General features: G+C 45.0%; 1 protein-coding gene across 1 annotated transcript in view; it reads left to right on the top strand.

Annotated features, from left to right (window-relative positions):
* LAMC1 (laminin subunit gamma 1) overlaps positions 1-25,434 on the top strand; it is a 369,035-nt gene extending 343,601 nt beyond the window's left edge. The window contains exons 25-28 of the mRNA XM_030207519.1: positions 6,825-7,024; positions 14,623-14,781; positions 19,497-19,596; positions 22,281-25,434. Of these exons, the coding sequence (XP_030063379.1) occupies positions 6,825-7,024; positions 14,623-14,781; positions 19,497-19,596; positions 22,281-22,537 (716 nt within the window). The 3' untranslated portion in view covers positions 22,538-25,434. The remainder of the gene's footprint in view (positions 1-6,824; positions 7,025-14,622; positions 14,782-19,496; positions 19,597-22,280) is intronic.
* The last annotated feature ends 1,892 nt before the right edge of the window (positions 25,435-27,326 follow it).

Here is a 27,326-nt window from a genome sequence, read left to right as displayed (position 1 = left end):
CATAAGCTTTATACAGGAAAGGTTTTAGGTTGGTGTTACTGAAGAAAATAGAATCGGGCTTTTATTATTTTCTTCTACCCCTTTTTTGTATGGCGGCTTCTGTGGAGAACTATCCTAGCTCTGCTCTGCACTCCATTGATGGATATGGTGGGATTTTGTGAATGCAGAATGTGTGTGTACAATTAATACGGTGGGCTAGAGAGCAGGGTCAGGGGTCAATAATTTTTACATTAGAATCATAGGCTACATAATTTTTTGTTGAGCATGGCCACCAATTGTAGAGGTTTTTTTTTCCCATGTAACTATAAAGCCTGCGAATATAAGTTGCATTTTTTTTCCTTGGGGCAGCTTCCTGACAATGTTCAGAATGAGGGGATTTTCAGGATTGCCACCCACCCCACCCCTTAACCAGAGCTCTGAGAGTGCCTTCACTTTTGAATACCTTGGTGCCATCTCACACCTTGCATCAGGCAACAAATTGCCTTGAGCCCCCATAAGAGGGAGAGGAAAAGGGGCACATGGCTTAAAGTTTACCTAGGGCATCAAATATCCTTGGATTGGCCCGGATAATTTGCCTGTGAAAATCATTGCATTTGCTGTTAGCATGTGCATGTTGTCTGGAAAATTTATATGCACACTTTTGAAAATCCAGATGTTTATATTTAAGTCCAAATCTGGCCTCAACTCCAGGAACAACTCTGCTTATCGCTGGTAAAAGTATAGACAAAATGGCTTTATGCATATATTTACCTGCATAAACTCTGAACAGTTTTATAATAAGCACAAATCTTTTATTATCCTCATAATATGCAATTGACCAAGTGCAAACACTGTAAATTTAACTATAAGGAATGGCCCCACAAACAGAAAATTCATATTTTGATGACATTGTCTTACTTTTAAAAAGTTAATGAATATATTTGGTATCTTCTATTATGTGACAGATTTTGTATTTATTTTATTTTTTTATCTGCCGGTCATTTTACAAGCCTGGCCACCACTGTGGGGGTATGGCAGTATGATGACTGCCATGTTTCCTGGTTAGTGTAAGGTGGTGTTTCTAAAGCTGGTCCTGAGGTAGCTTCTAGGCATCCTAGTTTCCAGAATATTTACAATGAATATGCATATGATTTGCATACTCCTTGTGGATATTCTGGAAACCAGACTGCCAGGGCCTTGGTTTTCACTCCCAGTGCTCAATGGTTGCCAACATTCAGGTTTTCAGGATATCCCTAATAAATATGCATGAAAGAGGTTTGCATACCTATTTACCTCCTTTCTATGCAAATTTTTCTCATGCATATTAGGGATATGCATGAGTTAGGGGCTACTCCCGGACCTGCTCAAGAAGCACTGATGTAAGCAGGGCCGGTCTTAGGCAGAGGCGACCGAGGCGGCCGCATAGGGCCCCGCGCCTAAGGGGGCCTCGCGCGGCGCGCCTCAGCTCTGCCTCGCCGCCGGACTGCCGCTGCTCGCCCGCCCTCCACCCATGTCAAACGACGGGACTCTCCGCGTTCCCCTGCTTCCCCTCCCTCCAGGCACCTGAGCCCCCCTCCCGTCCGAGCCCCCCCCCTCCCCGACCCGCGAAACGACCCTCTTCTGTCACCCGACCCGGCCGGCACCTCACCTGACCCAACATTTAAAAAAAAATCTTCAAGCGGAGATGCCTGCGTCTGACTAGAAGAAGAAAAACCGCTTCGCGGTTCGTCCATTGGCCGGCCTTCCCTCATGTCCCGCCCTCTGATGTAACTTCCGCAAGGGTGGGACATGAGGGAAGGCCGGCCAATGGACGAACCGCAAAGCGGTTTTTCTTCTTCTAGTCAGACGCAGGCATTGCCGCTTGAAGATTTTTTTTGAAATGTTGGGTCAGGTGAGGTGCCGGCCGGGTCGGGTGGTAGAAGAGGGTCGTTTTGCGGAGAGGGGGGGGCTCGGACGGGAGGGGGGCTCAGGTGCCTGGAGGGGGAGCAGGGAAACGAGTCTCGTGCTGGACAAGGGTGGAGGGCATGGGGGACGGGGGGTTACTGGACATGGGTAGATGGCAGGGGAGGGGGGGTTGGACATAGGTGGATGGCAGTTGGCAGGGGGGACAGGAGGGTCGCTGGACATGGGTGGATGGCAGGGGAGAGGGGTTTGGACATAGGTGGATGGCAGTTGGCAGGGGAGGGCAGGAGGGTCGCTGGACATGGGTGGATGGCAGGGGAGGGGGGTTTCTGGACATGGGTGGATGGCAGGGGCGGGCAGGGAGGACAGGAGGGTCACTGGACATGGGTGGATGGCAGGGGAGGGGGGTTTGGACATAGGTGGATGGCAGTTGGCAGGGGAGGGCAGGGGGGACAGGAGGGTCGCTGGACATGGGTGGATGGCAGGGGAGGGGGGTTTGGACATAGGTGGATGGCAGTTGGCAGGGGAGGGCAGGAGGGTCGCTGGACATGGGTGGATGGCAGGGGAGGGGGGTTTCTGGACATATGTGGATGGCAGGGGGGGACAGGAGGGTCGCTGGACACGGGTGCATGGAGGGGAGGGGGGTTTCTGGACATAGGTGGATGGCAGGGGCGGGCAGGGAGGACAGGAGGGTCACTGGACATGGGTGGATGGCAGGGGAGGGGGGTTTGGACTTAGGTGGATGGCAGTTGGCAGGGGAGGGCAGGGGGGACAGGAGGGTCGCTGGACATGGGTGGATGGCAGAGGGGACGGGGGGGTTGCTGGACATAGATGGATGGCAGGGGGGACAGCAGGGTCGCTGGACATGGGTGGATGGAGGGGAGGAGGGTTTCTGGACATGGGTGGATGGCAGGGGAGGACAGGGGGTCACTGGACACGGGTGGAGGGCAGGGGAGGGGGATTTCTGGACATAGGTGGATGGCAGGGGCGGGCAGGGAGGACAGGAGGGTCGCTGGACATGGGTGGATGGCAGGGGAGGGGGGTTTCTGGACATAGGTGGATGGCAGAGGGGACGGGGGGGTTGCTGGACATAGATGGATGGCAGGGGGGATAGGAGGGTTGCTGGACATGGGTGCATGGAGGAGAGAGAAGAAATGCTGGACATGGATGGAGGCGAGGGAAGAGGGAGGAAGGCGATGAGGTGAGGGAAAAGGAAGAGAGGAGAAAAAGTGCACATGGATATAGAAAATAGGCAGAAGCTGGATCCACTGGACAGTCAAGTCTGCAGAGGACCCAGCTTTTACTTACGGATGTAGGGCAAGAAATGAAGAAGAAAGGCGGAAAGTAAAGAAATAAATGGAAAGGAAGCCCTGGAAACGGAGTTAAGAGGACAGATAGCAGCACAATTGGATACTGAGCCAGCATGATCAGAAAAACGAAGTTACCAGACAACAAAGGTAGAAAAAAACTATTTTATTCAGGATTTATTAATTGGAATATGTCAGTTTTTGGAAGTGGTGGGGGATTCCCTAGCGTTTACAAGCTGCCGTCATTTAAAGATAATTTTATGCACTGAGATATGTTGGGCATATTTTATTATTAAAAACAGTTTTGCTGGATTACATAAATTATACGACTTGGAAATTAAACAGTGTGATATCTAATATAATAAAACGCTCCCTCAACGTTCTGAGGACAACGTTCTGAAGTCACTCAGACTCTCTCTCAGAACGGTTCGTAAGTTCGTGGTGGTGAAGCCACTGACGAAGACTCGCTGCCCCGCCCTCGCGTCAAACGTCATGACGTCGAGGGCGGAAAAAAAAAACAGCAGCGAAGCGTCAGGGAAGGAGGCGGCGCTCCCGACCTCTAGCCTTCCTTTCGCTGTGTTCCGCCTTCTTCTGACGTCAAGGATGACGTCAAAAGAAGGCGGAACAGAGCGAAGGGAAAGCTAGACGTCGGGAGCGCCGCCTCCTTCCCTGACGCTTCGCTGCCGGAACCGCCACGGAGGTAAATTTAAAATGAAGAAAAAAAACAAAAACGGATGTTGGGGGGAGAGAAGAGGGTGGCCAGTAGTAGTAGTAGTAAGGGCAGGGGAGAAACGATAGCATGGATGCGAAGGGGGGGGGGGGGGAAGAGGGCGGCCCAGGCTGGAACATGGGAGAGAGAGGAGCATGGATGCGAGGGGGGGGTCATGGAAGGGAGAGAGGGGACTTGCTGGAAAAGGATAAATGGAGGGGCCAGGTGACAGAGGAGCATGGATGGCCATGGATTGGGAGGGCAGGACTCAGGGAGAGGGGAATTGCTGGATAGGGATGAATGGAGGGGACAGATGGGCATGGATGGATAAGGATTGCAGGGCAGGCCTCAGGCAGAGAGGGAAAATGCTGGATAGGGAAAAATGGAGGGGCCAGGTGACAGAGGAGCATGGATGGGCATGGATTGGAAGGGCAGGACTCAGGGAGAGGGGAATTGCTGGATAGGGATGAATGGAGGGGACAGATGGGCATGGATGGATATGGATTGCAGGGCAGGCCTCAGGCAGAGAGGGGAAATGCTGGATAGGGAAAAATGGAGGGGCCAGGTGACAGAGGAGCATGGATGGGCATGGATTGGAAGGGCAGGACTCAGGGAGAGGGGAATTGCTGGATAGGGATGAATGGAGGGGACAGATGGGCATGGATGGATATGGATTGCAGGGCAGGCCTCAGGCAGAGAGGGGAAATGCTGGATAGGGATGAATGGAGGGGGCAGGTGACAGAGAAACATGGATAGCCATGGATTGGGAGGGCAGGGCTCAGGGAGAGAGGGGAATTGCTGGAAAAGGATGAATGGAGGGGGCAGGGGACAGATGGCCATGGATTGGGAGGCCACGGCTCACACTCTCTCTCTCATATACAATTTCTTTCTGACTCTCACTCTCACACACTCTGTCTCACACTGTATCACATTCACTCTCTATGTGCCACACAGTCACTCACACACTCGCTTGGTCTCATACACTCACTCTCACAGAGAATCTGTGTCTCACACACACTCTCTCTCTCGCCCACACACACACACTCTCTCTCACACTGTGTCTCACATACACACTTGCACACACTCTTATTCTCACACACACACTCTCACAAACACACTCACACCCAGACTCACTCTCTCTCTCACACACTCACACTTTCACTCTGACTCTCAAACAGTCACTCTCACATACACTCTCCCAAACATAAACACTCCGAGGAAAACCTTGCTAGCGCCCGTTTCATTTCAGTCAGAAACGGGCCTTTTTTTACTAGTGAATGATAAGAAGGGGATTCAATGAGGATTTGCACCACACCATTGCGCTTGTGACGCAAAGAACATAATTGTTCAGATGGATGTGAGAGGCGGTTAGATCTGATGAACCCCGAAAATAATTTGGAGTAAATCGTGGATGACTATAAAAATTTGTAAACCCTGCAGTGAATATATATGTTTGGGACGCTAATAGGATATTGGATGGAAGTTTAGTCCCCACATTTGTTCTATCTGGTGGGCTGTAATTTGAATAGTTTTTGGAAATGTGCATCTGTGATATTTTTCAAGTAAGTTTCAATTTTTGTAGTATTGCTGCATGCTGAGTCTGACTTCTTGAGGTAACTTTCCAGTTCAGTATTTTGCCTTCATGTGTTTTTCAGGTGTGATCAAGGAAGGTACAGTATTCTGCTAGCGTATAGTTTGCAGCCCTTTTTGTTTGTTTTTTTTTCACTAGGTTGTGCACTGGTGTTTTAGAGCCCGGTGTAATTACAGTTGCCTTTCCACGCCACGCATAAGGTTGTAGCTCGTCCTGTCCTTGGAATTAGTGCTGTTTATGGTTTGTTAAGGTTATGAGTGTGTTTTTGCACAAGTTTGTGTACAGCGTTTTGCAGTGGAGAGATAGTGTGTTGGCCTTACTAAGGTGGCACCAAACATCAGAAAGGGTGTAGAGCCTAAATCATGACACACTACCTCTAAAAGGGTGATTTGTGGCTCTACATGAGAATTGTGGTATTATGATCCCTTGCTAGCTTCATATTGTTGACGGTCTGCATTTTCCGTATGGCTGGTATATTGGTGTATAAGGTATTAATTGTGTCTATTTTATTTTTACTTATTTTTTTTCTGTGTGTTGTCAGACAATTATGGATGACAGACAGAGTCGGAGTCTTCTTGAGTCAGAGAGCTGTGGTATATATTTTAAAACAATTTTAATACCTTGGTGGTCTATATGTTTTTATATTGTACATTATATTTTACACATCACTTAATTTTATTGTATATCTTTTCATTTCATTTTTCTTTTATTGCATATATGGGTTACAGAGTAATAGGGGAATTTGAAAGTACTGAATCTTTTCTTAATATTTTTCCTTTATTCTCCTTTGTTATGAGAATTGGAACTACTAATTGTAGTGGACTTGAACTGAATAATTTCTGGGGAGGGGAGGTTTCATGATAGCATTGTGCTTATTATTTCAATCAGTTTTTTTGTACAAGTTTAGCTTCATTTGTCGTTATTTGAAATTTCATTATAAAATGTTCTAAAAATGGAATAATCTTATCAATGGGGCGGAGCTAGGGTGGGGGCGGGGCTACAGTGGGGCGGGGCTAGGATGGGGCCCCACCAAATTGGTCTGCATAGGGCCCCGCACTTGCTAAGACCGGCCCTGGATGTAAGACACACAGACCCTGGAGTAACAGATATTACCACATAGCCAGTCTTATCTTATTGTTTGCATTGGTGTAGTTGGGTCAAATATTGACTATGCATTATGGCAAATCCTTTATTCTTAATCTGCAGTAGATCCCTGAAGGTTAAGAAGGAAAGGCTTGGACTACAGTCATTTATCTTTTTTTCTTCTTAAGTGTCAGAAACTGTGTTTGGTCTGAGGTTCTCATATGTGCTAATACGCTAATTGTTCGTTCCTCAGATTTTGACAAACGAGTGAATGACAACAAAACAGCAGCAGAGGAGGCCTTGAAAAAAATCCCTGCCATTACTCAGACCATTTTAGATGCCAACAACAAGACGCGGCAGGCAGAACAGGCACTAGGCAATGCTGCTGCTGATGCCAGAGAAGCCAAGAACAAGGCTGAGGAGGCAGAGAAGATTGCCAATGCTGTTCAAAAGGTATTCCAAGAATTAAAATTGCAAACAAAAGCGGAAGCAATGTTCTGTCATAGTGATATGGTATTCAGGAACAAAACTGGTCTGTGATGGTCTTTCCCAGAAGCAGTGGAATCAGGATGATACCTCTGGCAGTTTTGAGAAGGATTAGGAACTTGGAATAGGAAATACCAGTTATAAGATAAGGGCAGAGGAGATCTTGGGTAGATATAGCAATGTTGAGCACTTACAGACTAGGGCAAGGCAGGAAAGCCAATTTCTGCAGAGTGATGGTTTATGATAGGCCTCCATGGTGGAGGCTGGTGTTTATGCAGAGAGTGTACCAAAGGTTGTAGCAACTGGAGATGAATATTATGCATGTCACATACACTGCCAGGTGTAACTTATGCATCTCTGGTAATTGCATGGAACAGTTACAGCAGTGGGAGGAATTTCACCTTTAAATTTAGGAGGCAAGAGAAAAATGAAAAAGGGGAGAGTAGTATAATACTTGCATATTAGGCTGCTGTGTGAGGAACAGGGACATGTTTCCATCCCCATCATGCTCCTCCCTCCATCAGAATATTCTGTGCAAAACTGACAGAAAAGAACTGTTTGAGAAAAGTAAATCAGCTTTTGAAAAAAAGTTTTTTAACAAGGAAAAATATATATAAAGTTTGCATTTCTTCTGGTTTTTTAGCTCTCTGTGTATTTGTGTATTTGTGTGTATATATATATATATATATATATATATATAATATACACGAATCTATATTGAAAAGATCTCACCAGATAACTCTGGGACCAATCTTTCCATTTGAAAAAATTTACCCCACAGACTGGATAAATTGTCTGAGCAGTTCATTGCTGGGATAAAATTTATCTAAAAACAGTAAATTAAACACAGTCGGTGTCATGTGCAGACTGGATAGGACATATGGTCTTTATCTGCTATCATTTTCTGTTTCTGTATTTGGGAGGAATGGCTTCAGTGTAGCCAAATAGCACAGAATTAAATTGGACTACACAGATAGTGTCCTAAAGTTAACCAGATGAGCTTTATGTTCAACAGCCTGACCTAGCCAGATGTGCCCACTGAATGCCCTGTTAAAGTTAACCAGAAATCTTATCCATAAGAACACAAGAATAGCCATACCGGGTGAGACCAGTGGTCCATCCTGCCCAGTTTCCTGTTTCCAACAGTGGCCAATCCAGGTCACAAGTACCTGACAGAAACCCAAATAGTGGCAACATTCCATGCTACCAAGCAGTGGCTTCTCCATATCTATCTCAATAGCAGATTATAGGCTGCTGAATATTGGTCTCACAGTGTGTTTTGTTTTTACAAACTTGTGCAACTTGCTTTCTGCAGCAGCTGAAATCATACTGCATTCAAATTTAGTGGATCACATGTGGATACTGCACCAGAGCCCCGTGTTACTGCAGTGCCTGGGAACTGCTGCAAACTGGCCTTTAGCCACAGAACTGTAGCATACTGTGCAAATGCATTACTATCACTCACCCATGTTCTGGCCTCTCTTCTGCTGCTATATTACTCTTTAAGCTTACAGAGCAGACCCTCAGATGCTACTATAACAGACTGCCAACTATGTCTCTTCCGCTGAGCTACTTTTCACTGACTTCTGCAGCCTAAGGTGGCTCACTGGTGCTTTGTACCTAGACTTAATTGCTTCTTTCCTCTCCCTCATTTCTGGTCTACAGGGTCCCATCCAGACTTCCTTTTCCACTAATCTCTGTGCCTTTCACTTGTTCACTTCCCTCTATTGCATCATTGGGTTGCCTGTTACTCCCCCTGCTTCCCCATTGCAGGGAGGAAAACTGAATGCAGGAGAAAGCAACAGAGGAGAAATGGGGAAGGAGGGTTCAGATGTCAGGAGGAAGAAAGACATGGTCGAGAAGGGGAGCTGGTGATTGGTTACCTTGGCAAATTTTATATGCACATTCCCCAAGTGAATGTATCTAAACTGGATAGACCATCTTGATCTTATTACTGTTGACTACGTTAATGTGACATGCATTACACAGTGGAAGGACGATATCTTTTCCTTGATTCTTCTCCCTCACCATTTAATGCAGGGCAGCATGCAGCCAGATTTGGTTGTAGCTAATACAGCCAGGTCTTTCCTGGTTAATGCTTTCAAGCAGTTGGCATTAAAGTTTATTGAACATAGCCATCCTTGCCCCCAAATGTATTATCCTGTCCATATCCAGATCAAAACTTCACTGGCCAGCTGCCCATTTACTTATAGGGCCTGATATTCAAAAACAGCTGAGCTCCTAAATTTATGCCCCTAAGTTATGTTTAAATATTTGTACCTAATTTTGCAACTGAAATTTTAACTTAATAAAGGAGCTTAAAAGTTGTGCTCATACACTAGAATACCAATAGTATGCGGTAGACGGGGAAGCAAAGACTTAAACTGCATTAAAGTGGAGCACATGCAAGTGAATCAGGCTACTTAAATAACGGACCACAGTCTGGATCCCGGAACCACATGTTTGTTTGTTTGTTTTTTTAATCTGATGCCACAGCAGGGGTGGACTGATGCCCTTTCTTGACTCCCTCCCTTAACCCCCTTCTCTGGCCCCAGGTTAGGCGCTCCCTAAATACAATCCTTTCTCTGCCCTAGTCTGTGGCAGCGATTCACACAGGCTGTCTGCCCAAGCCCAGAGCCTGCTGTCTGCTGTGCCTTGCCTTTGCAGAAACAGGAAATTAGAAGTGTGTGGGGCGCAGCAGAGAGCAGGCTCCGGGCTCAGGCGCACGGCCTGTGTGAATTGCTGCTGCTGCCAAAGTCCTGGGCAGAGAGAGAATTTTAGGGTGCGCTGGCCCTCTACAAAATCTGCTATATTCACTGTCAGAATAAAATTACTGTATGATACCAATGCGGCGTCATTGGGTGGCATGTTACTATTGTGCAAAATCTGAACATGTGCAATAATGGGGTGGGCACATACAAGCAGTTCTCTACTGTAAATTTAAGCCTGCCATTTATTTGCCTAGATTTGTGAGCCTAATTTATGAACCTAAATTGCTGAGATCATTGCTAAGTTCCTAATTCCTTTTCTCCGTTCTAAATCAACCCTAATTACCACCCACTTCTATGCTTCTAAATTTAAGAATTTAGTGAAATATTGCGTATAAAGTTATGCATTCAGCCCCAGTAAATTTTCAAAAAGGACAATTCAAAATCATTACTTTCAAATTTAGAAGCAAAAATCCTTTGACTATCAGGCCCTTGTGTTAGTGTTCTTTAAAGTCGATGAGTTCTGCAGTGCATTTACACCAGTGTCAGACTAACTGGCCTGTACTTTCCAATCTCTTCTCTGTTACCACTTTTGTGAAGAGAGACTTCTGCTTTTCTTCAATGACACAGAATCACTTCCATCTTCCAGAACCTATTGAAGAGATTCTTCAGTAGGCTAGAATCTCTGAACTCCCTTTCATTTCTCCTGATGCAGAGGACTTCCAGTGTGATTTCTCTGCTCCCATTCCTCCCATAATAATCAGCTCATATGTGTATAGAACAACTTGGTATCCCAGTGTGGGTTGGCTACTGGCATTCTCAGCTGGTGATATTGTGAATGTCACCAGACCCTGATGGCATCGAAATAAGCTAAAAAAAAAAAAAATAGAGCAAGAAAAGCAAGCCTGGTGGAAGTAAGATGATGGATAAAAGCGCGCCTTCCTCACCCACTCTGAGCTCAGAATGGGCGGCCAAAATTACGGTTGAGGTTAGAGCGGCCATAAAACATACTGTGGGTAAACAGATGCAGTTGATATTGGACAAGCTGAACACTATGGAGCAGTGTTTCAGTGCAGTAACTACTGAGATACAAGTGGTTCAGCAATGTGTGGGGATTGTGGAGGACACACTGCAGATGGTAGAGCGGGGAGTAGCCTCCAATAAGTCCTGCCCACTTAGGAAGTGACATCACCCGGCTCCTTACTGACTTGTTCCTCTCCTAGGCCACTTTGAATTTGGCTCACAAGTCCCACCCACATAGGAAGTGATATCATCCAGTAGTGGCCTTCTCTGATATCCTACTAGCAATGCACAGTGCTTTTGCTGTTGCTTAACTGTGAAACTTGTATTGCGAGTTTCCTCTTGTGCTCTTTGTCTTTCAGGCTTCTTACTGACTCGCTGCTCTCCAGGGCCACTGTGAGCTAAGTCTCGTCCACATAGGAAGTGACATCACCCAGTAGTGGCCTAATCTGACTGTGGGACTACCATTCCAAAGATGCATCCAGCCTAGGATGGGGAGCTCATGTAGATAGGCTTCACACCCAGGGGACTTTGTTCAGGAAACAGATTTCCATATCAATCTCCTTGAGCTCAGGGCCATTTGGAATGCTCTGAAGGCTTTCAGAGATTGGCTGCAAAACCAAATTATTCTTATGCAGATGGACAACCCAGGTTGTAATGTTTTATATAAACAAGCAGGGGTTACAGCATCCTACCACTTGTGTCAAGAAGCAGTGGGTATGTGGCAGTGGGACCTCCTTCATGAGATGGACCTCTGAGCCACATACCTCCCAGGAAAGGACAGCTACCTGGTGGACTGAGCAGGGTTTTTGCAACCACACAAGTGGTCTCTCAATATGGGCGTAGCCTGCAAGATCTTCTTGAGAGTGGGGCACCCCCTTGGTGGATCTCTTTGCCACTCATCTCAACAACAAGGCCCCCCAGTTCTGCTCAGGCTCAGATTGCACAGCAGACTAGCATCAGATGCCTTTCTCCTACATTGAGGGGAGGGTCCTCTGTATGCATATCATCCAGTAACTCTCATAGTTTATTGAAACTCGAGCAAGATCAGGGAACTATGATCCTAATTGTGCTTTACTGGCAGAGGCAGATCTGGTTACCGCCTCTTCTGGAGTTATCCTCCAAATATCTGTAGAGATTGGACTGTTTTCTGACCCTCATCACTCAGAATGAGGGGTCTCTTCCAATCCCTGGCCCTTACGGCTTGAATGTTGCAAGCATGGAATTTGAAACTTTGGAGTTGCCGGAGGGTGTCCTCCTGCATTTTGCTGGCTTCTAGAAAAAAACTCCACTAATAGGTGTTACTCATTTAAGTGGAGGATGTTTGCTGTCTGGTGTGAGAGCAAGGCTTTAGTTCTACACCAAAACGGCTTGAATACCTCCTGCATCACTCTGAGTCTGGTTTGAAAACCAATTCTGTAAGGGTTCATCTCAGTGTAGTTAGTGCTTATCACTGTGTAGGAGGTAAGCCTCTGGTTCTTTGCTTCATGCAAGCTTTGCAATTGACAAAAACCTCTATCAAACCTCCGACTGTGTCATGAGATCTCAACGTTGTCCTCATCTAGCTGATGAAAGCTCCTTTTGAGCCACTTGATTCTTGTCATCTGAAATATTTGACCTGGAAAGTTGTGTTTCTGGTTTCAGTCACTTTAGCTCACAGTGAACTTCAAGCTCTAGTAGCTGACTCACCTTACACTAAGATTTAACCACAGTAGAGTAGTTCTCCGCACACTCTTTTAAATTCCTTCCTAAGGTAGAATCAGAGTTCCATATTGATCAGTCAGTTCTACCAACATTTTTCCCAGAACCATATGCCGGCAAGAGTGTACTTTATACCTTGGATTGCAAGGAAGCCTTAGCATTCTATCTGGAGTGGACTAAAACCCATAAACAGTCCACCCAGCTTTTTTTTTTTTTTTTTACCAAACAGGGTGGGGGTAAGCCATCGGCAAATGCACAGTTTCCAGTTGAATAGCAGATTGCATCGCCTGTACTTATGCCCAGGCTGGGCTGACTCTAGTCCTGCAGAATTTGTTCAATGTCTAGAATCCAACTCCACCCCTCTAAGCCCAGTTTTCTTCTGTTCCAGGCTGCCCCCACCACAACTAGTAAATAAATTGCTTCAGGTTAATTGAATAAAAGGCTTCATTGTTTCGAGTCTCTGTTGTCCTAGCATTGTTATTTTCGATGAGCCTGGTAGCTAGGGATTCCCAGCTGTGAGAATATGATGGCCTGCTTGCCCTCAGAGAAAGCAAAGTTTGCTCACCTGTAGAAGGTGTCCTCCAAGGACAGCAAGCCAAGTATTCTCACATACTCTCACACCTCCCCCTTAGAGTTGAATTCTATAGCTTTTTATAATGACTGAGGAGCCCATGCACACGCACCAGTTCATGTGTAGTGGGATGCTGCTAGAAAGTTCTTGATCTTGCTAATCAGCATCTGCCATAGGCTCTGTCGGATGACATCACCCAGCTTTGAGAATACTTGGCCTGCTGTTCTCGGAGAACAGCTGCTACAGGTGAGTAGATTTTCTGTTTCCCTCTCCCCTCAGGGTTTACAGTCTAAGTTTGAACCTGAGGTAATGGAGGGTTAAGTAACTTGGCCAAGATCAGAAGGAGCAACAGTAGGATTTGAACTTGGTTTCCCTGGTTCTCAGCCCACTGCTTTAACCATTAGGTGTGCTACTCCATTCTGCTTTGTTCCCCTAAACCATTGGTCTTCACAGGATTCCAATAGTCAGGTTTTCAGGATATTCCTAATGAATATGCAGATGAGATTTGCATTCCTACTACCTCCACTGTATGCAAATCTCTGTCATGTATATTCAATTAGGGAGATATCCTGAAAATCTGAACTTTTGGCAGCTTTCAGGGACTGGGAACGAAGAGCACTCACCTAAACTAGCAGTGTAACTGACTTATTTTCAAAATTTTAAATAATTGTAAAAGCAGTCTGAATAGATGCTGCTGTTGATGGTATATTTGATGCTGATACTAAAGCACACAGGAAACAGCAAAGGTGACTCAAATTAGGAGGATTGGACAATGATCTTTAATATAGAGTTTATTGATCAATCTACAGACTCTACACAGCTGTTTTGGGGCCAAAGGGCCTGCCTCAGGAGTCTAATTGCTGCAATTATTGCCTATATCTCAACTTGGAATAATTAAGTTGAAATCAGTGAATGCTGGTAGCAAGTCTTGGTGGGAAGATAAAAAAAACCGCTGTCGCTGTTAAGACTGGAGTACTCAGAAGAGATGCACGTTTGGATCTCTAGTCTAGCACCTTGGTAAGTTTTAGTCACAGTATGGAAGCACAGAGGTAAACATCTCTGTTCTAAGACCCTGTTCAAGGCTTGTGAGCCGTTATTATCCTGAAGCTACCCAGGTAATGACAAAGTGTTTAGACAGTTTTAATATTGATCCTTATTCATTTACCTGTTATTGCCTGTTAACTTTTCCATCTGTTTTATATGGTGCACTGTTCTAATAATTTGACAATAAACCTTGTTAGTTTATTTGCTCTGATGTCCTGGACTGACAAAGAATTCTGGTTTCAGGTTTTGCATTTTATTACTTTTCCCCTCAAATTTGGAAATTTCAGTCTTGAGTGTAGCCTGTATAGCAGTCCTCATTTCCAGTTTGCTGATTGAATATATATACTTCTATATTGAATTTTGATGTGTTTCCTCCCATTGCTATGAGAAAAGGTCTGATTAATTCTGTGAGAAATAGTAGCAGCTTTTGTGTTTGTTTTCAAAAATGTATTCAGCTGGGAAAATGTCAGTCATGCTTTGGTGCCCTGAGAAAGACCCTTTTGTTCTAATCTACTCCATAGAATGCTACTAAAACTAAGTCGGATGCCGACCAAGCCTTTTCAGATGCCATGGGCCTGGACACAGAGGTGGACGGCATGCTGAAACAGCTTCAGGATGCAGAGAAGGAGCTAAAGAAGAAGCAAGCTGAGGCCGATCAGGACATGATGATGGCAGGAATGGTGAGTTACCTGTAGTTTGCTGTAGAGAGGAGGATGCAGGTGATGCACCAGTGATCAGCACCCACTCTTGTCAAGAAAATTGATGGTGGGGCATGTTCAGTGGTAGCATTGGACACTGCCAGGAAGTCAAACTGAGTTTAATTCCCAGGCTAGGACTCTGCTCCTGTGCCAGTCAAATCTGGGGTTGCTGTGGAGGCAGCGCTCACAAGTCCAGGAAAGATCAGCCATCATGCTGCAGGAAGGCTTTCTGAAAACTTGCAGTCTCAAGCATTGTGTTCTGTGGTTTGTGGCTGAGTTAAGTAAGTTGGGGATGGGAGCATAAAAGTAACTTTGTTAGTTTCAAATGAAGGTTTGTGGAGCAGTTCCAATTAACCTGCTAGCCCCAAGGTGGGAAAAAAAACCTGCCAAAGCCAGGGAAAAAATGGAGAATACTGGCTCTTCCCTGACTAAGGCAAGCATAAAAGTATTTGTTCAGGTACTTTGTTTATAGGAGATTAATTGGTGAGGCAGTCATGTGAATTGGTAGATTCTGTAAGATCGTGTGGAAACTGGAGCTGTATATGCGCCCTTAGACTAATCTGATGCACATCAGAGCAGAGAGCCAAAACTTGCTCTGCTGTTTGTGTGCAATTTCATTTTCAAATCATATAGATATTTTCTGTCCAGGACCAGCTCAAGGGACTGTGGCATCCTGAGCCAACTTTTGCATTGACTCTCACCCCCAGGAAATCCAGTTGCCCCCCCATCTCAAGTCCCTCCCCCTTGCTGCTGTCAAAGGGTACCAAAATCCTGGTCTGGCGTTTCTCCCTCCCCCCCCCTCCCATTTTTCTGCTCTGCTTTTCAGCACCCACTAACTTATGCAAATGAGGCCCTGCAGTGAGTCTCTTCATATGACCTCACATCCCCCCCATGGACCACCTCTGGTCACAGGGTGTGTGAGTGGCTGTGTCAGGGGTAGGAATGGGAGGCAGTATTTTGTGGCAGAGCTGTTTGGTAGTGAGGGGGGTTTGTGGGAGTGCATAGGAGAATGTGAGGGGTTGGTGGTATGTATGTTAGAGATATGGCTGGGCTGTTGGGAGGCATACTTTCTTACCATCTCACCACCTAATTTGACGCCTCCTCTTTTACCCACTCCTCATACTGTTCCATGTTCTCTTAACCTTCTGGTTCCCCCTCCCCCATTCCTTTATATGAAAGGTCTCTTCAGGGTGAGACTGAGCACATAGGCGGTCGGTGGCCCAACTGTTTGGGGAGGCTAAAGGGGGCAGGGTTAGGGGTGGGGCTTAAATCCATAATTGTCTGATAACACAGAAAAAAAAATAAGTCACACAATACCTTTTATTAAATTTAGATATTAGATATGTATCATATCTCAAAAAATAAAGTGGTTGCTCAAAGCATATACTAACCACAATCGCTCAACTGCAAAACACTATGCACAACTTTGTGCAAAAACACACTCAGAACCTTACTGTACCATTAATATTACACTGGGCAGAACCTAATACACCAATATACCACCCACACGGAAAATGCAGACCGTCAACAATATGAAACAAGGGATCATAATATCACAATTCTCATGTAGAGCCACAAAACACCCTAATTCATGTTTAATGTGGGATAAAATGCCATAAATAAGTAAATAAATTTAAACTTTTAATGTTGAGCACCTAATTCTCAAAGTGGACATATTCCAAACACTGCCCTCCCCTCCATCCACCCATGTCCAGCAACCCTCCTCTCCCCCCTGCCCTCCCCTCCATCCACCTATGTCCAGCAACCTTCCTCTCCCTTCCCCTCCATCCACCCATGTCCAGCAACCCTCCTCTCCCCTCCCCTCCATCCACCCTTGTCCAGCCAGCAACTCTCCTCTCCCTTTCCTCCATCCACCCATGTCGAGCCAATATCTCTTCTCTCCCCTGCCCTCCATCCTCCCATGTCCAGCAACCCTCCTCTCCCCCTGCCCTCCCTTCCATCCAGCAATGTTAACTTCCAGCCCACCCCCCCCCCCCAATTCCCGATCCCCCGCTCGTCCATCCAGTCTGCCCTCAGCTCTCCCCTAGCCCTTGTTTGCTTCCTGCCGCTGCCCTACCTTTAAATATTGCATTTTTCTTCCAGTCGCGGTGCCATTATTAAAAGCAGAATCAGGCTCTGCTCCAGCCTTCCCTCGCATGGCTCCGCCTTCGCGCAAACAGGAAATACGTCAGAAGAGGGCGGAGCCATGCAAGGGAAGGCTGAAGCCGAGCCTGCTTCTGCTTTTAATAATGGTGCTGCGACGGGAAGAAAAATGCAATATTTAAAGGTAGGGCAGCGGCAGGAAGCAAACGAGGGCTAGGGGGGAGCTGAGGGCAGACGGGATGAACGACCTGGGGAGCGGGGAAGCCTGCAGCTCGTCGCAGGGTGGGGGCAGCAGGCGAAGAAGGTCACAGTTGGGCTGGGGAGGCTTAGCCTCCCCAAGCCTCTTATACGGGGCGCCTATGACTGAGCAGCAGACTGTTCCTCTAACAGTGGTGCCCTGCCTACAACCAGACTGATAGCAGGAGCAGTGCTTATGCATCTGTGAGATCACATGGCTCTTACTACGAGGAGGGAGGAGAAATAAATGTAAATTTGTGGGGGCAAGGAGTGGGAGTTTGGAAGAGGGTTCCAGCATTAATACCTAGATCAAAAACCCTGCGCTGTTCCAAACGGCGCTCTAAAACTAGTGCTAGAGCAGCGCGGGGCTTTACCACCTGTATGATCAGCATTAGAGACATTATAGCATGCAAATTTATGCGCGCTATCTCTGATCATAGGATAAAGTGTGGGAAGGTTGTGCCTTAATCCTTCCGCACTTGTTTGAAAGGTCTAGGCTGTCAAAAGCCCACAGACCTGTCAAACACAGGGGCTAGGGGTCAGTGGGACCACCAGACCCCCTGCAACAGCAAGTCCCTGGTGGCCTAGTGCCCCCACCCCAAGCCAGCGACACGGGGGCTGGAGGTCAGGCAGACCTCCAGTCCTCCTGACCCACACACCCTGACACAAGTTCACAGGAGGGCTGGAGATTGGTGGATCTCCAGCCCCCCTTGCATCCTGCCCCCCCCCCCCAAACCAAGCACCGCCAACCTGGTGGTCTAGTGGCCTTCTTCCCACTCCCCTCCCCCCCCATACCTGAAGTGTTGCAGGAGGGAGTAGTACATTCCCTCCTCTTCCAGTGCCGCCTTGAAAATGGCAGCGCACAGCCCTTCCCAATGCATCTCCACCATATAAGGGAGAAAACTCCCTTTTATGGTGGTGAAGCCCTGCCCAGCCCATCCCAGGATGCAATGGGCTGGGCCTGCCAATTTCACGGCAGTGCTGGAAGATGAGGGAGTGCACTACTCCCTCCTCCAACACTTCAAGCACAGGGGGCGGGGAAGGGGGCCGCTAGACCACCAGGTTGGGGGGCTTGGTTTGCGGCCCACTGGATCACCAAGGCTTTTTTTTTAGGGGGGGGGGTTAGGGGGGCTGGAGATCCAACAGATCTCCAGCCCCTGTGAGCTTATTTTGGGAGGATTAGAGGTCTGCTGGACCTCCAGCCCCCGTGTCACTGGCTTGGGGGGGGGCTCCTGCGGGGGAGTTTTTATATTAGGGGAGATGAGGGGCCTGCTAGCACGCAAGTGCATACTGGACAAGGCTCACAATTCCCCTCCAATGATCTGCAAACCCTAATTCCAGCTCCAAGCTGGCGTAGGGTTTGGCGCACGGCCTGCTGATCATTGGGGAGGAATATGTTGACTTGTGGTCATAGCCTACAGGGGCTCTGATCATGAGGCAGTAGCAAACGCAGGCGCCAGTACAGAGCTAATAGACTGTAGTGCCTATGTTTGCTTCTGATCATCGGCCCATAAGTGTGGCAGGCATAAGTGCTAACTGGGTGCTTGAGCATTCCCAATATCAAGCAAATTCCTTCATTGTTCCGGGAAGGGTAATTTGTGTTGAGTTTAGCACCCCTGTTCATTTTGCAAAGTTTCCTGGCATGGTGGAGGAAGATGAGGTTACGGATTCATAGTAAAGGGAGGGAAAAAAGTGACCATAGGATTATAGAAAGATGAAAGAATATTTAGGAAGGAAGGCTGATTTGGGGAAGGAGAAATGATAGGGAGGAAGTTAATAATCCAACAAAGTGATAGTTTCAAGAGAAAAGACTGAACAATAATGATGAAAAATGAGATAGGTAAAGAGGAGATGGAATAGATGAAGGAAAATGCCATAAAGACTATAAAAATTGCTTAATCAATTTATGGCATTTGTTTGCTATGCAGTTTTTAAATTAACTGTTACACAAAACTGTTCAACTGTTTTAGGAACAACTAGAAATATTTTCAGCTCAAAACTTGTGGGTGAGGTCTCAACACATTTTCAAGTGTCTGCCAAGGGCATGTTTGGGCTAGGTGTTTTCTGGCATTCACAATGGGAAAAGTGAAAACTGAGAGATGGTGACATACATACAGCAGTTAAGCTTAGTGCTCCTTGGTCATGGAGCTTCACCTTTCATTTTAGAACCAGGTTACAGCCTGTCAACTTGAAACTAAGTTTACCATTGAGTTATAGGGACAACTCCTGTACCTGAACTGGTGATTGGGTCCCCATCTCTGTTGGCCTAGTTGACCCTTTCTGTTCCATTGCTTCATTCTGCCACCCATTTGCTGCCATGACCCCCATCAAACTCTTTACATCTTTCTCTGTTTCAGGCTTCACAGGCAGCCCAAGAAGCAGAAGACCAAGCTAGAAAAGCTAAAAACTCAGTGAACAGTATATTGAACATCATTAATGACCTCCTGGGACAGCTAGGTATGTACCTTGTGGCACCATTCATCACTACAGTTATGACAATGTGATAAGAGGCATCATTCTAACATAACAAAAAATTACCAGAGCACACTAAAATAGCGGCAGATCGTGGCACGTTGATGTTCCCACTGGTGGTTCTGTTCTTTGCTAGTAAAGGCCATTTGTGACTGTCTCTGGGAAAACATGACTGAAGTTAACCAAAAAATGAGGGAGTAAATATTCATCTGGCGGCGGTGAGCATTTTGCTGATCGCCACCTGCGTTATTCCTGGATATTCAGTGCCGGGTCATTTCCAGGCTTCAGCATTGAATATCCAATTTTTGCAGAGCTGGCTAATGCATAACTGGTTTAAGTCAATATGATGAAGTATCTTTATGTGGCTATGAGTTGGTTACTGCATAAGTACATAAGCACTGCCATGCTGGGAAAAGACCAAAGGTCCATCAAGCTCAGCACTCTGTCTCCGACAGCGGCAAATCCAGGCCCCAAGAACCTGGCAAAAACCCAAAATTTAATAACTATCAATGGACTTTTCCTTCAGGAATCCGTCCAGACCCCCTTTAAACTCAGCAAGGCCAGCTGCCATCACTACCTTCTCCAGCAATGAGTTCCAGAGTCTAACCATGCGCTGAGTAAAGAAAAACTATTTATGCAGTTAACCTGGCCAATTAAATGCTGAACATCGGCACTTAGCCAGCCAAGTGCTAACTCTGCCCCCAGAATACTCCCAAAATAGTTTTCATTTAGACACTAACTGCTAATTTTCAACATTGATAACCAGTGAATGCTGCTGAAAATTAGTGGATAGCCCTAAACAAGCAACTTACCCAGTCAGTGGCTGTTTCTGGCCAATTAAATTGCTTTGAATACCAACCTAGAGGTTGTAATTAATTTTATTAGGGCAAACAATTTGCAGACAACAGTCTAAACCCCATCCTTTTATGTGAAAAATTTATTTTTTTACGTTGCAAAGTTCAAACACATGACTGCTTTTGGGCCCATGACTTGAAAATTGGCCATTCTGAACGTTTTGGATTCACAGCTTTAGTCTTGTTTTCACAGAGATGGCCATATTTTTATGCACAATGTTGAGATTGGTATTCGGACGTTCAGGCCAGTGTGTGCTCATTGCTGGTGGTACTTTACAAAAGGCTTTGCTGAACATGGGAATCTTTTTTAAATTACTTATAAGGACATGCAGTAGTGCTGGCACACACAGCTGGAGGAGCCATTTTACAATACACATGGAAAGAATAAGCAGCATGAACCCAGCAACTTCAGCATGTAGCTATCCCATTTTACAAACCTAGACATGTATGTGCTGCCAGATTAGTGAAAAATAAACAATTGTGGGGTTAAGGAGAACACTCTTGTAATCCCTCATGTAAAGCCCTGGCTGAAGCAACTACTTTTTAAAGATATATGCATATCTTTATGCTGGCGGAAGCAACTACTTTTTAAAGATCTGTGCATGTCTTTATGCTGGTATAAATCCTGATCAGGAAATTTGTTCCCCTAAACCTATATTCCCTTTGTAAAATAGAGAATACGCATGTACATTTTTGTTTCCCACCCCCCTGACATACCCAAGCCATACACCCCTGCCATGCCACCTTGAGATCCCTGTGGGGTGTGGATCTCCACATCTAAATAGCAGTTGTCTGAAATTATTAAAAACCTGCTATACCGCTTAACTACCACAAAGCATATCAAAGCAGTTTTTGATCTAATATTCACATAAAGGAACTACATTGTCATAATAGGAAAGTTAAATCAGTCATACCAGTGAACACACACAGTAAAGATAAATTCAGGTTAATGGTGCCTGAAACTCCAACCTCCACAACCCTAATTGACCTCAAAAGCCTTCTCAAAAAGCCAGGTTTTTAATTTTCTCTTAAACAGTTTTAAAGACAGTTCACCTCTGATTGACAGAGGAAGAGAATTGGTTTTGGCAACATACATATATAAATGCTGGTATTTACATAATTCACGTACTGTCAAAAGTCTGTCACCTCTTATGTGCTTGCTAAAAATTAGCTAGATTTTGTTGTTTCTTCTACCATGCAGGAATGCTGCTGGCACCTCTTACATATCTCTGTTCATTATGCCTTGATTAAACTTAGAACAAGTGTCCACAAGGTTGCACTAAAAGTGGATCCTACACAGTTGTTAATATGGAGTAGCTGGGCATATTTTTAGTAAGAAACAGTAGGATGTGCTCTCAGTTTAGGAAACAGAGTAGCAGCGTTAGCAGTAACATTCCATGACTTACGGAAGGCATACAAAATATATAAGTGGGAGATCTGTGATGGTGCATGCTGTTAGGCTAATGTGAACAATCACAGGTTAGGCTGGGAAGAGCTATATCAGGTGTGAAATCATCCTTCATATCCCCAGATCTCATCTATCATCTATCATCTCTCTCTCTCTCTCTCTCTCTCTCTCTCTCTCTCTCTCTCCTCTCTCTCTCTCTCTCCTGATAGGAGTTGTCCCTGTGCAGCATTCTGTGTTAAAACAAATAGGTTTGGAACTGAGGCTCCAGGAACCATTATTTAGTCCTGTGAGAAATGTTGCATCTTCAATTTAATAAGTATCTGCTTTTAGCATATGGAGGTAATAAATTGTTAATGTCCTAGGATTCTGCACGTGAATTCCTCTTAACTCTCTTCCTGGCTTTTCAGGTCAACTAGACCCAGTGGACCTGAATAAACTGACTGAAATTGAGGACACCCTAAATGCTGCCAAAACCCAAATGAAGGAGAGTGACCTGGATGGGAAAGTAGCAAAGCTAGAGAGGGAAGCCAAGCTGCAAGATGACTCTATACAGGCGTACGAAAGAGACATTAGTGACATCATCAAGGACATCAGCAACCTGGAGGATATCAAGAAGACGTTACCAGTTGGTTGCTTTAACACCCCTAGCATAGAGAAACCCTAAGGCTGTGCAAGCAGAGGGGATATTTCCCCAGTACCCAGTGGAGCAGTTGTTTGGCTTCAGAGTGCCTTAACTCACCAATACCTTTTTTAAAAACTCATGATTGATTCTCACATTCAAGTCACATATTTGCCATTATTTTATAAAACAGAAAAAAAAATTGCTGAACTTTTGAGAAAGAAACGACCTTGAATATAAAGCAGTAGAGGGTTCTGGGTTTTATAAAATATCTTTCTTCCAGAACACTCACTTTTTCCTCACTACTCACTTATTTGCACGAGGACATGAAATATTCTGGTCACTAGCACTGGAGTGCACTAGTGACCATGAGAATCCAAAGGACTATATCCCCCACACTGTGTAGAATGGGGGTATAAGCATACTCTCCTCTCCTTTCCTGCCCCCACCCCATTCCACTCAGTCACAAAGCTCTGTAAAATGAAGGAAATATTCTCTGTGTTGACATTCTTGCAGTGGCCAGTATAACTGCACTTGCATGGAGTGGCAGACAACATCTCCAAGAAGGAGAGGTGTTCTTTTACAAGCTTAGAAAAATGTAGAAGTTCTGGTAGCGTAAGAAGTACAGTCCGTCTTTGAACAGAGTGCCATATTTCTTCTCAATTAAAAGAAGGATGGAGTATATGAAGTGAGTTCCAGAGGAAATGGGAGTAAGGAGTGAGGGATTGAAAAGATGCTGAACAGTCTGTTGGAGGGGGGGGGGGGGGGGGGGGGGGTGGAGTCTGGTGTCCCCCAGGTCTGCCTTCACTACGCTCAGCAGGTGTTACAGCAAAAGAGGGAAAGGACTTGGGCTCAATGCCAGAGATCCAGAAAGGAAAAGCCACTAAGGTCTTTCAGAAGAGAAGACCAAACACTTCAACTATGAGCTCCCAGAGCTCTGCATGTTCTGTCCTCTCTCTCTTCCCCCCCCCCCCCCCCCCCTACACACATTTGAACCTGTCTCTTGAGGTAATAGTGTAAGTTAGTGGAACCAGCATTACTAGTTCCAAAATGAAAATGTCTCGGTTCTCTTTGGAAAGCTTTTAGAATGAATTTTATTCACCCTAAAGTAACAGGATTTTCTGTAGCTTTGGTGCTCTACCAGAGAACTTAGAGCAAACCTCATACCCATTTCCCTGCTATTTCTGCTGGACCTCATAGCCTTTGTTATACATCATTTCAGATACCCATGCTTGAGCTGAAAGCAAATAGCAGGTCTGCACTCAGTATTTTTCACAACTGCCGTCACCATCTTCCTCCTCTTCCTCACTGGATAGGTGGTCTTCACAAAATAAGGAAACGGCTTGTCTTGACAAGACCCTCTCCCTTTTCCCAGCCTTTACATTGCTCCAGAGTTGAATTTATCAGTGAACTTTCCCCTATCTTCACTCCTACAAATCCCCTTATGTCCATACAGAAAGACATTTCCTGACTTGGCGATCATTTGTAATTGTGAAACATTATGCAGCTTTCTTAATGAGTGTGGTGAGGGAGAGGAGATGGAAGAATTTACCTGACACACTGGTGCTATATTAATTATTTCAAATTTATATTTTTGTGTGAATGTTTTTTATCTTGATTATAGTATGAGGAAAAGACCATTTTCCCCCTTTGTGTAAATACCTTTGTTCTGTTCCAGACTAGTTCTGTCCAGTCAGTATCCTACAAATTCTACTTGTTTATCCACCACCATACACCAGAAAGCCCATAATCTCTCCCTCTATGTATTCCTTTGAGGTGAGGGTTCATGTTCATGTTCCCTATTATCTTTAGTCTGTGGTGTGTGAATGAGAAATTGCTTGCCTGCATACACACCCTAGAGACAAAAGGAAACCCAGCCTTCCTGTTCTGATTTTCTTGACAGATTACATTGGCCTTCGTAATGAATGGCTCAGTGTTCATTTTCTTTCCTGTCAAGTGATTTAAGGAAGTCTTTTTGCCATAATGTTTGGAAGGTAGCACATGTGCTTTTACTAGTCCAGTCTTGGTACAGCAAGTGCCTTAGATATGACGAGAAGAGCATCAGAGGCTGAAACAGTCTTCTGCTCTAGCAAACTGACAGAATGATCCCTGAAGCAATGCATGTCGCTTACACTCCGCTTTTCTACTGTCAGGGCTGGGGAGAGATTTCCAACCTCTACTCCCCCACCATGCATTAGAGCATACCAAAAATATATATGTCTGTAGAACTCTACCACCAGCTTCCTGAAGAGCAGCAGCTGTGAATAGTCCCCACTGCTTGTCACGGGAATTAGCATTGTGCTGGTTCTTTGTTTAGGTATGTTACTTCATCATTGGCCTCCCTTCTGGGCTGTAGCTCTTCATGGTAGACCAGTGGTTCCCAAAGCTGGTCCTGGAGGCACCCCAGCCAGTCAGGTTTTCAGGATATTTACAACAAATATTTATGAGACATTTGCCTGTACTACATCCACTGCATGCAAATCTCTCTCATGCATAGTCATTGTGGATATCCTGAAAATCTGACTGGCTGTGGTGCCTTCGGGACCATGTTTAGGAACCACTGTAGTAGACAAATTAGCTTTCTGCTCACAGGCTCTCTTTGTCCTGAAGCAGTTTCTGGGCAAATTTATTTTAAATACATGGAATCCCAATACACTTTTCTTAAAACCTTCTTTTTTTTAATCCACTTTCTTGGACCTGTTATCAGCTTGTCTTTGTAGTTCCCATGACAGTAGAAGGAATTGGGTGATTATTGACTGCTGGGAGAATGTCTGGCTGTCATAGCTGAAATGCAGGGGACCTCTGTGGCTTCAGTAAAACCCTTTGCCTTATTCTATGGTCTTTGCTGTCTAAGGGAGATGAACAAAAACACAACACTTGCAGGTTTTTTTATGTATAAAAACAGTATTATTTATAATAAAGTGAATATTTGTAACCCCTTATGCACTGTTTTCCAAGAGTCTTACTTTTATTTTCTTACAATTCCTTGCTGCATGCTAAAAACTTACTTCCATTGCATCTGAAATGGAATTTTAAAACACATGGCTTGATCAATTGATGTAAAGTGAAAACCTGGAGTCTTGACTCATTTTTTCATACTTTGGTACTCTCTGAATGAGCATAAAGGGTTGGTCATTATCCAGGTTTGATTGAGGTTGCCTTTGGTGATTTATGTTTTAGCCAATTGGGGCATCTTTCTGGTGTTATCTTGAGATGCTTATGCCATCTCTCCCCCCCCCCCCCCCCCCCCCCCCCCCCCCCGCTCCACTAATTGCGGGATGGGGCACATCTTATTTAAAGCAGCAATAAGATTTATTTTTGTTATTTATTGCCTGAAAGTTATCAAAGTGGTGCACATTCAGGTACAGTAGTATTTTCTGTCCCCTGGAAGGTTAAGGTGTTTGTTTTAAATGTAATACTTCTCATGTCTTTTTCCTGGGCCTCCCTCTTTTTTCCTAACATTTCATACTTGTCTTTTTAAGTGAAAGACACTTATTTTAATTTGTTTTAATTCTACTCCCAGTTTTAAAAATGTCCATATTTCTGCTTGCTCTTTTTAGTTATTTGTTTCAGGTATTGCTTGAGTTTCTGGTTAGCAGTAGTCTGACAGCATCTAGTGGTGTTTGTTCTGCCAGCTTCCCAACTTCGAAGCCTTTTAGATTTTGCTTCCTTTTCTCCATTGCAGCTGTTATGGAAGGTGGAGGCCATCACTGGCCCTGACCTGGTATCTTTTGTCTAAGCTTTTCCAAAGCACATGAAATATTGGAAGTATATAAAAAGGATTGATGGCCATCTCAATACCAGCCAAAGGCACAATAATTCTTCAAAAATGGGACACACAGTCACATTTGGTGTGCAGGAGGAATATATAAGTACCTTGGATGAGTTCAAAAACCAGAAATATTTGGGCCTCAAGAATCAATCTCTTTGCTTTCTGTGGGAAACTACATCCTGGCATATTATGTTGAAACAATCTGAAAATAATACAATTTGTTTACACTATTAAATAGAATATTATAAAATCCTCTTTAGGAATAAGGGGTCCAATAGTTGCTTCAGAGATGAAGGGTAGAGAATGACATGGGCACGGGGCGGAGATGGGGATAAACTTTGTCCCTATGTCATTTTCTACTTTGAAGCCTATTAATGAATTGTACTGTTATTTATGTTTGAGTGATGCAGACAACGATATTTTGATGTCTTGGAAAAACTAGCAAACATGCTGGCCACAACTAGCAAAATTTGCATGGGGGATGCTGTACATTCTGCTACCAGCACATCTTCTAAGAAGACATTTTCTATTGCACTAAGGATTGTGGAAGACAGGAGAGCTAGATAATCCTGAGATTGTTGATGACTTCTTATTTATCCACAGATTAGAAAATCATAACAGTGCTTCATAGGGCGTATTTCTCCCCACTAGGGCATACAAAACGGGTTGTATTTTGTACCCCTGGACATTTTAACAAGGTGGATTAGGATTCCTTGGGGTAGTAGAAATCAGCTTTTGTTGGGGTTGGAAGGGTAGAGGGTGGTGGTGGTGGGAGGGTTATAGCTGCTCGTTATTATTTTCTATTTGTAATTTATACACAATAATTGCACAGCATATTCCTTTTTATACTTTAATAAAAAGATTTAAATATAAAATAATAATTGTTCGAGGCTTCTGCAGATGAGGATGGAGCGAGGAGGGGGTAGGGACGGAGACAGCCTGCGGGGATGGAGACAGAGCCCACAGGACGGGGACGTACTTTGTCCCCTTTTCATTCTCTGAGGGGTACACTGTATACATATACATATGCTGTTAGAGTGATGGGGGTGGTGTAGTGTGTTC

Source organism: Microcaecilia unicolor, chromosome 6, assembly GCF_901765095.1.
Source record: "Microcaecilia unicolor chromosome 6, aMicUni1.1, whole genome shotgun sequence".
Classification (NCBI taxonomy): domain Eukaryota; kingdom Metazoa; phylum Chordata; class Amphibia; order Gymnophiona; family Siphonopidae; genus Microcaecilia; species Microcaecilia unicolor.
This window is presented reverse-complemented; position numbering and strand designations above follow the sequence as displayed.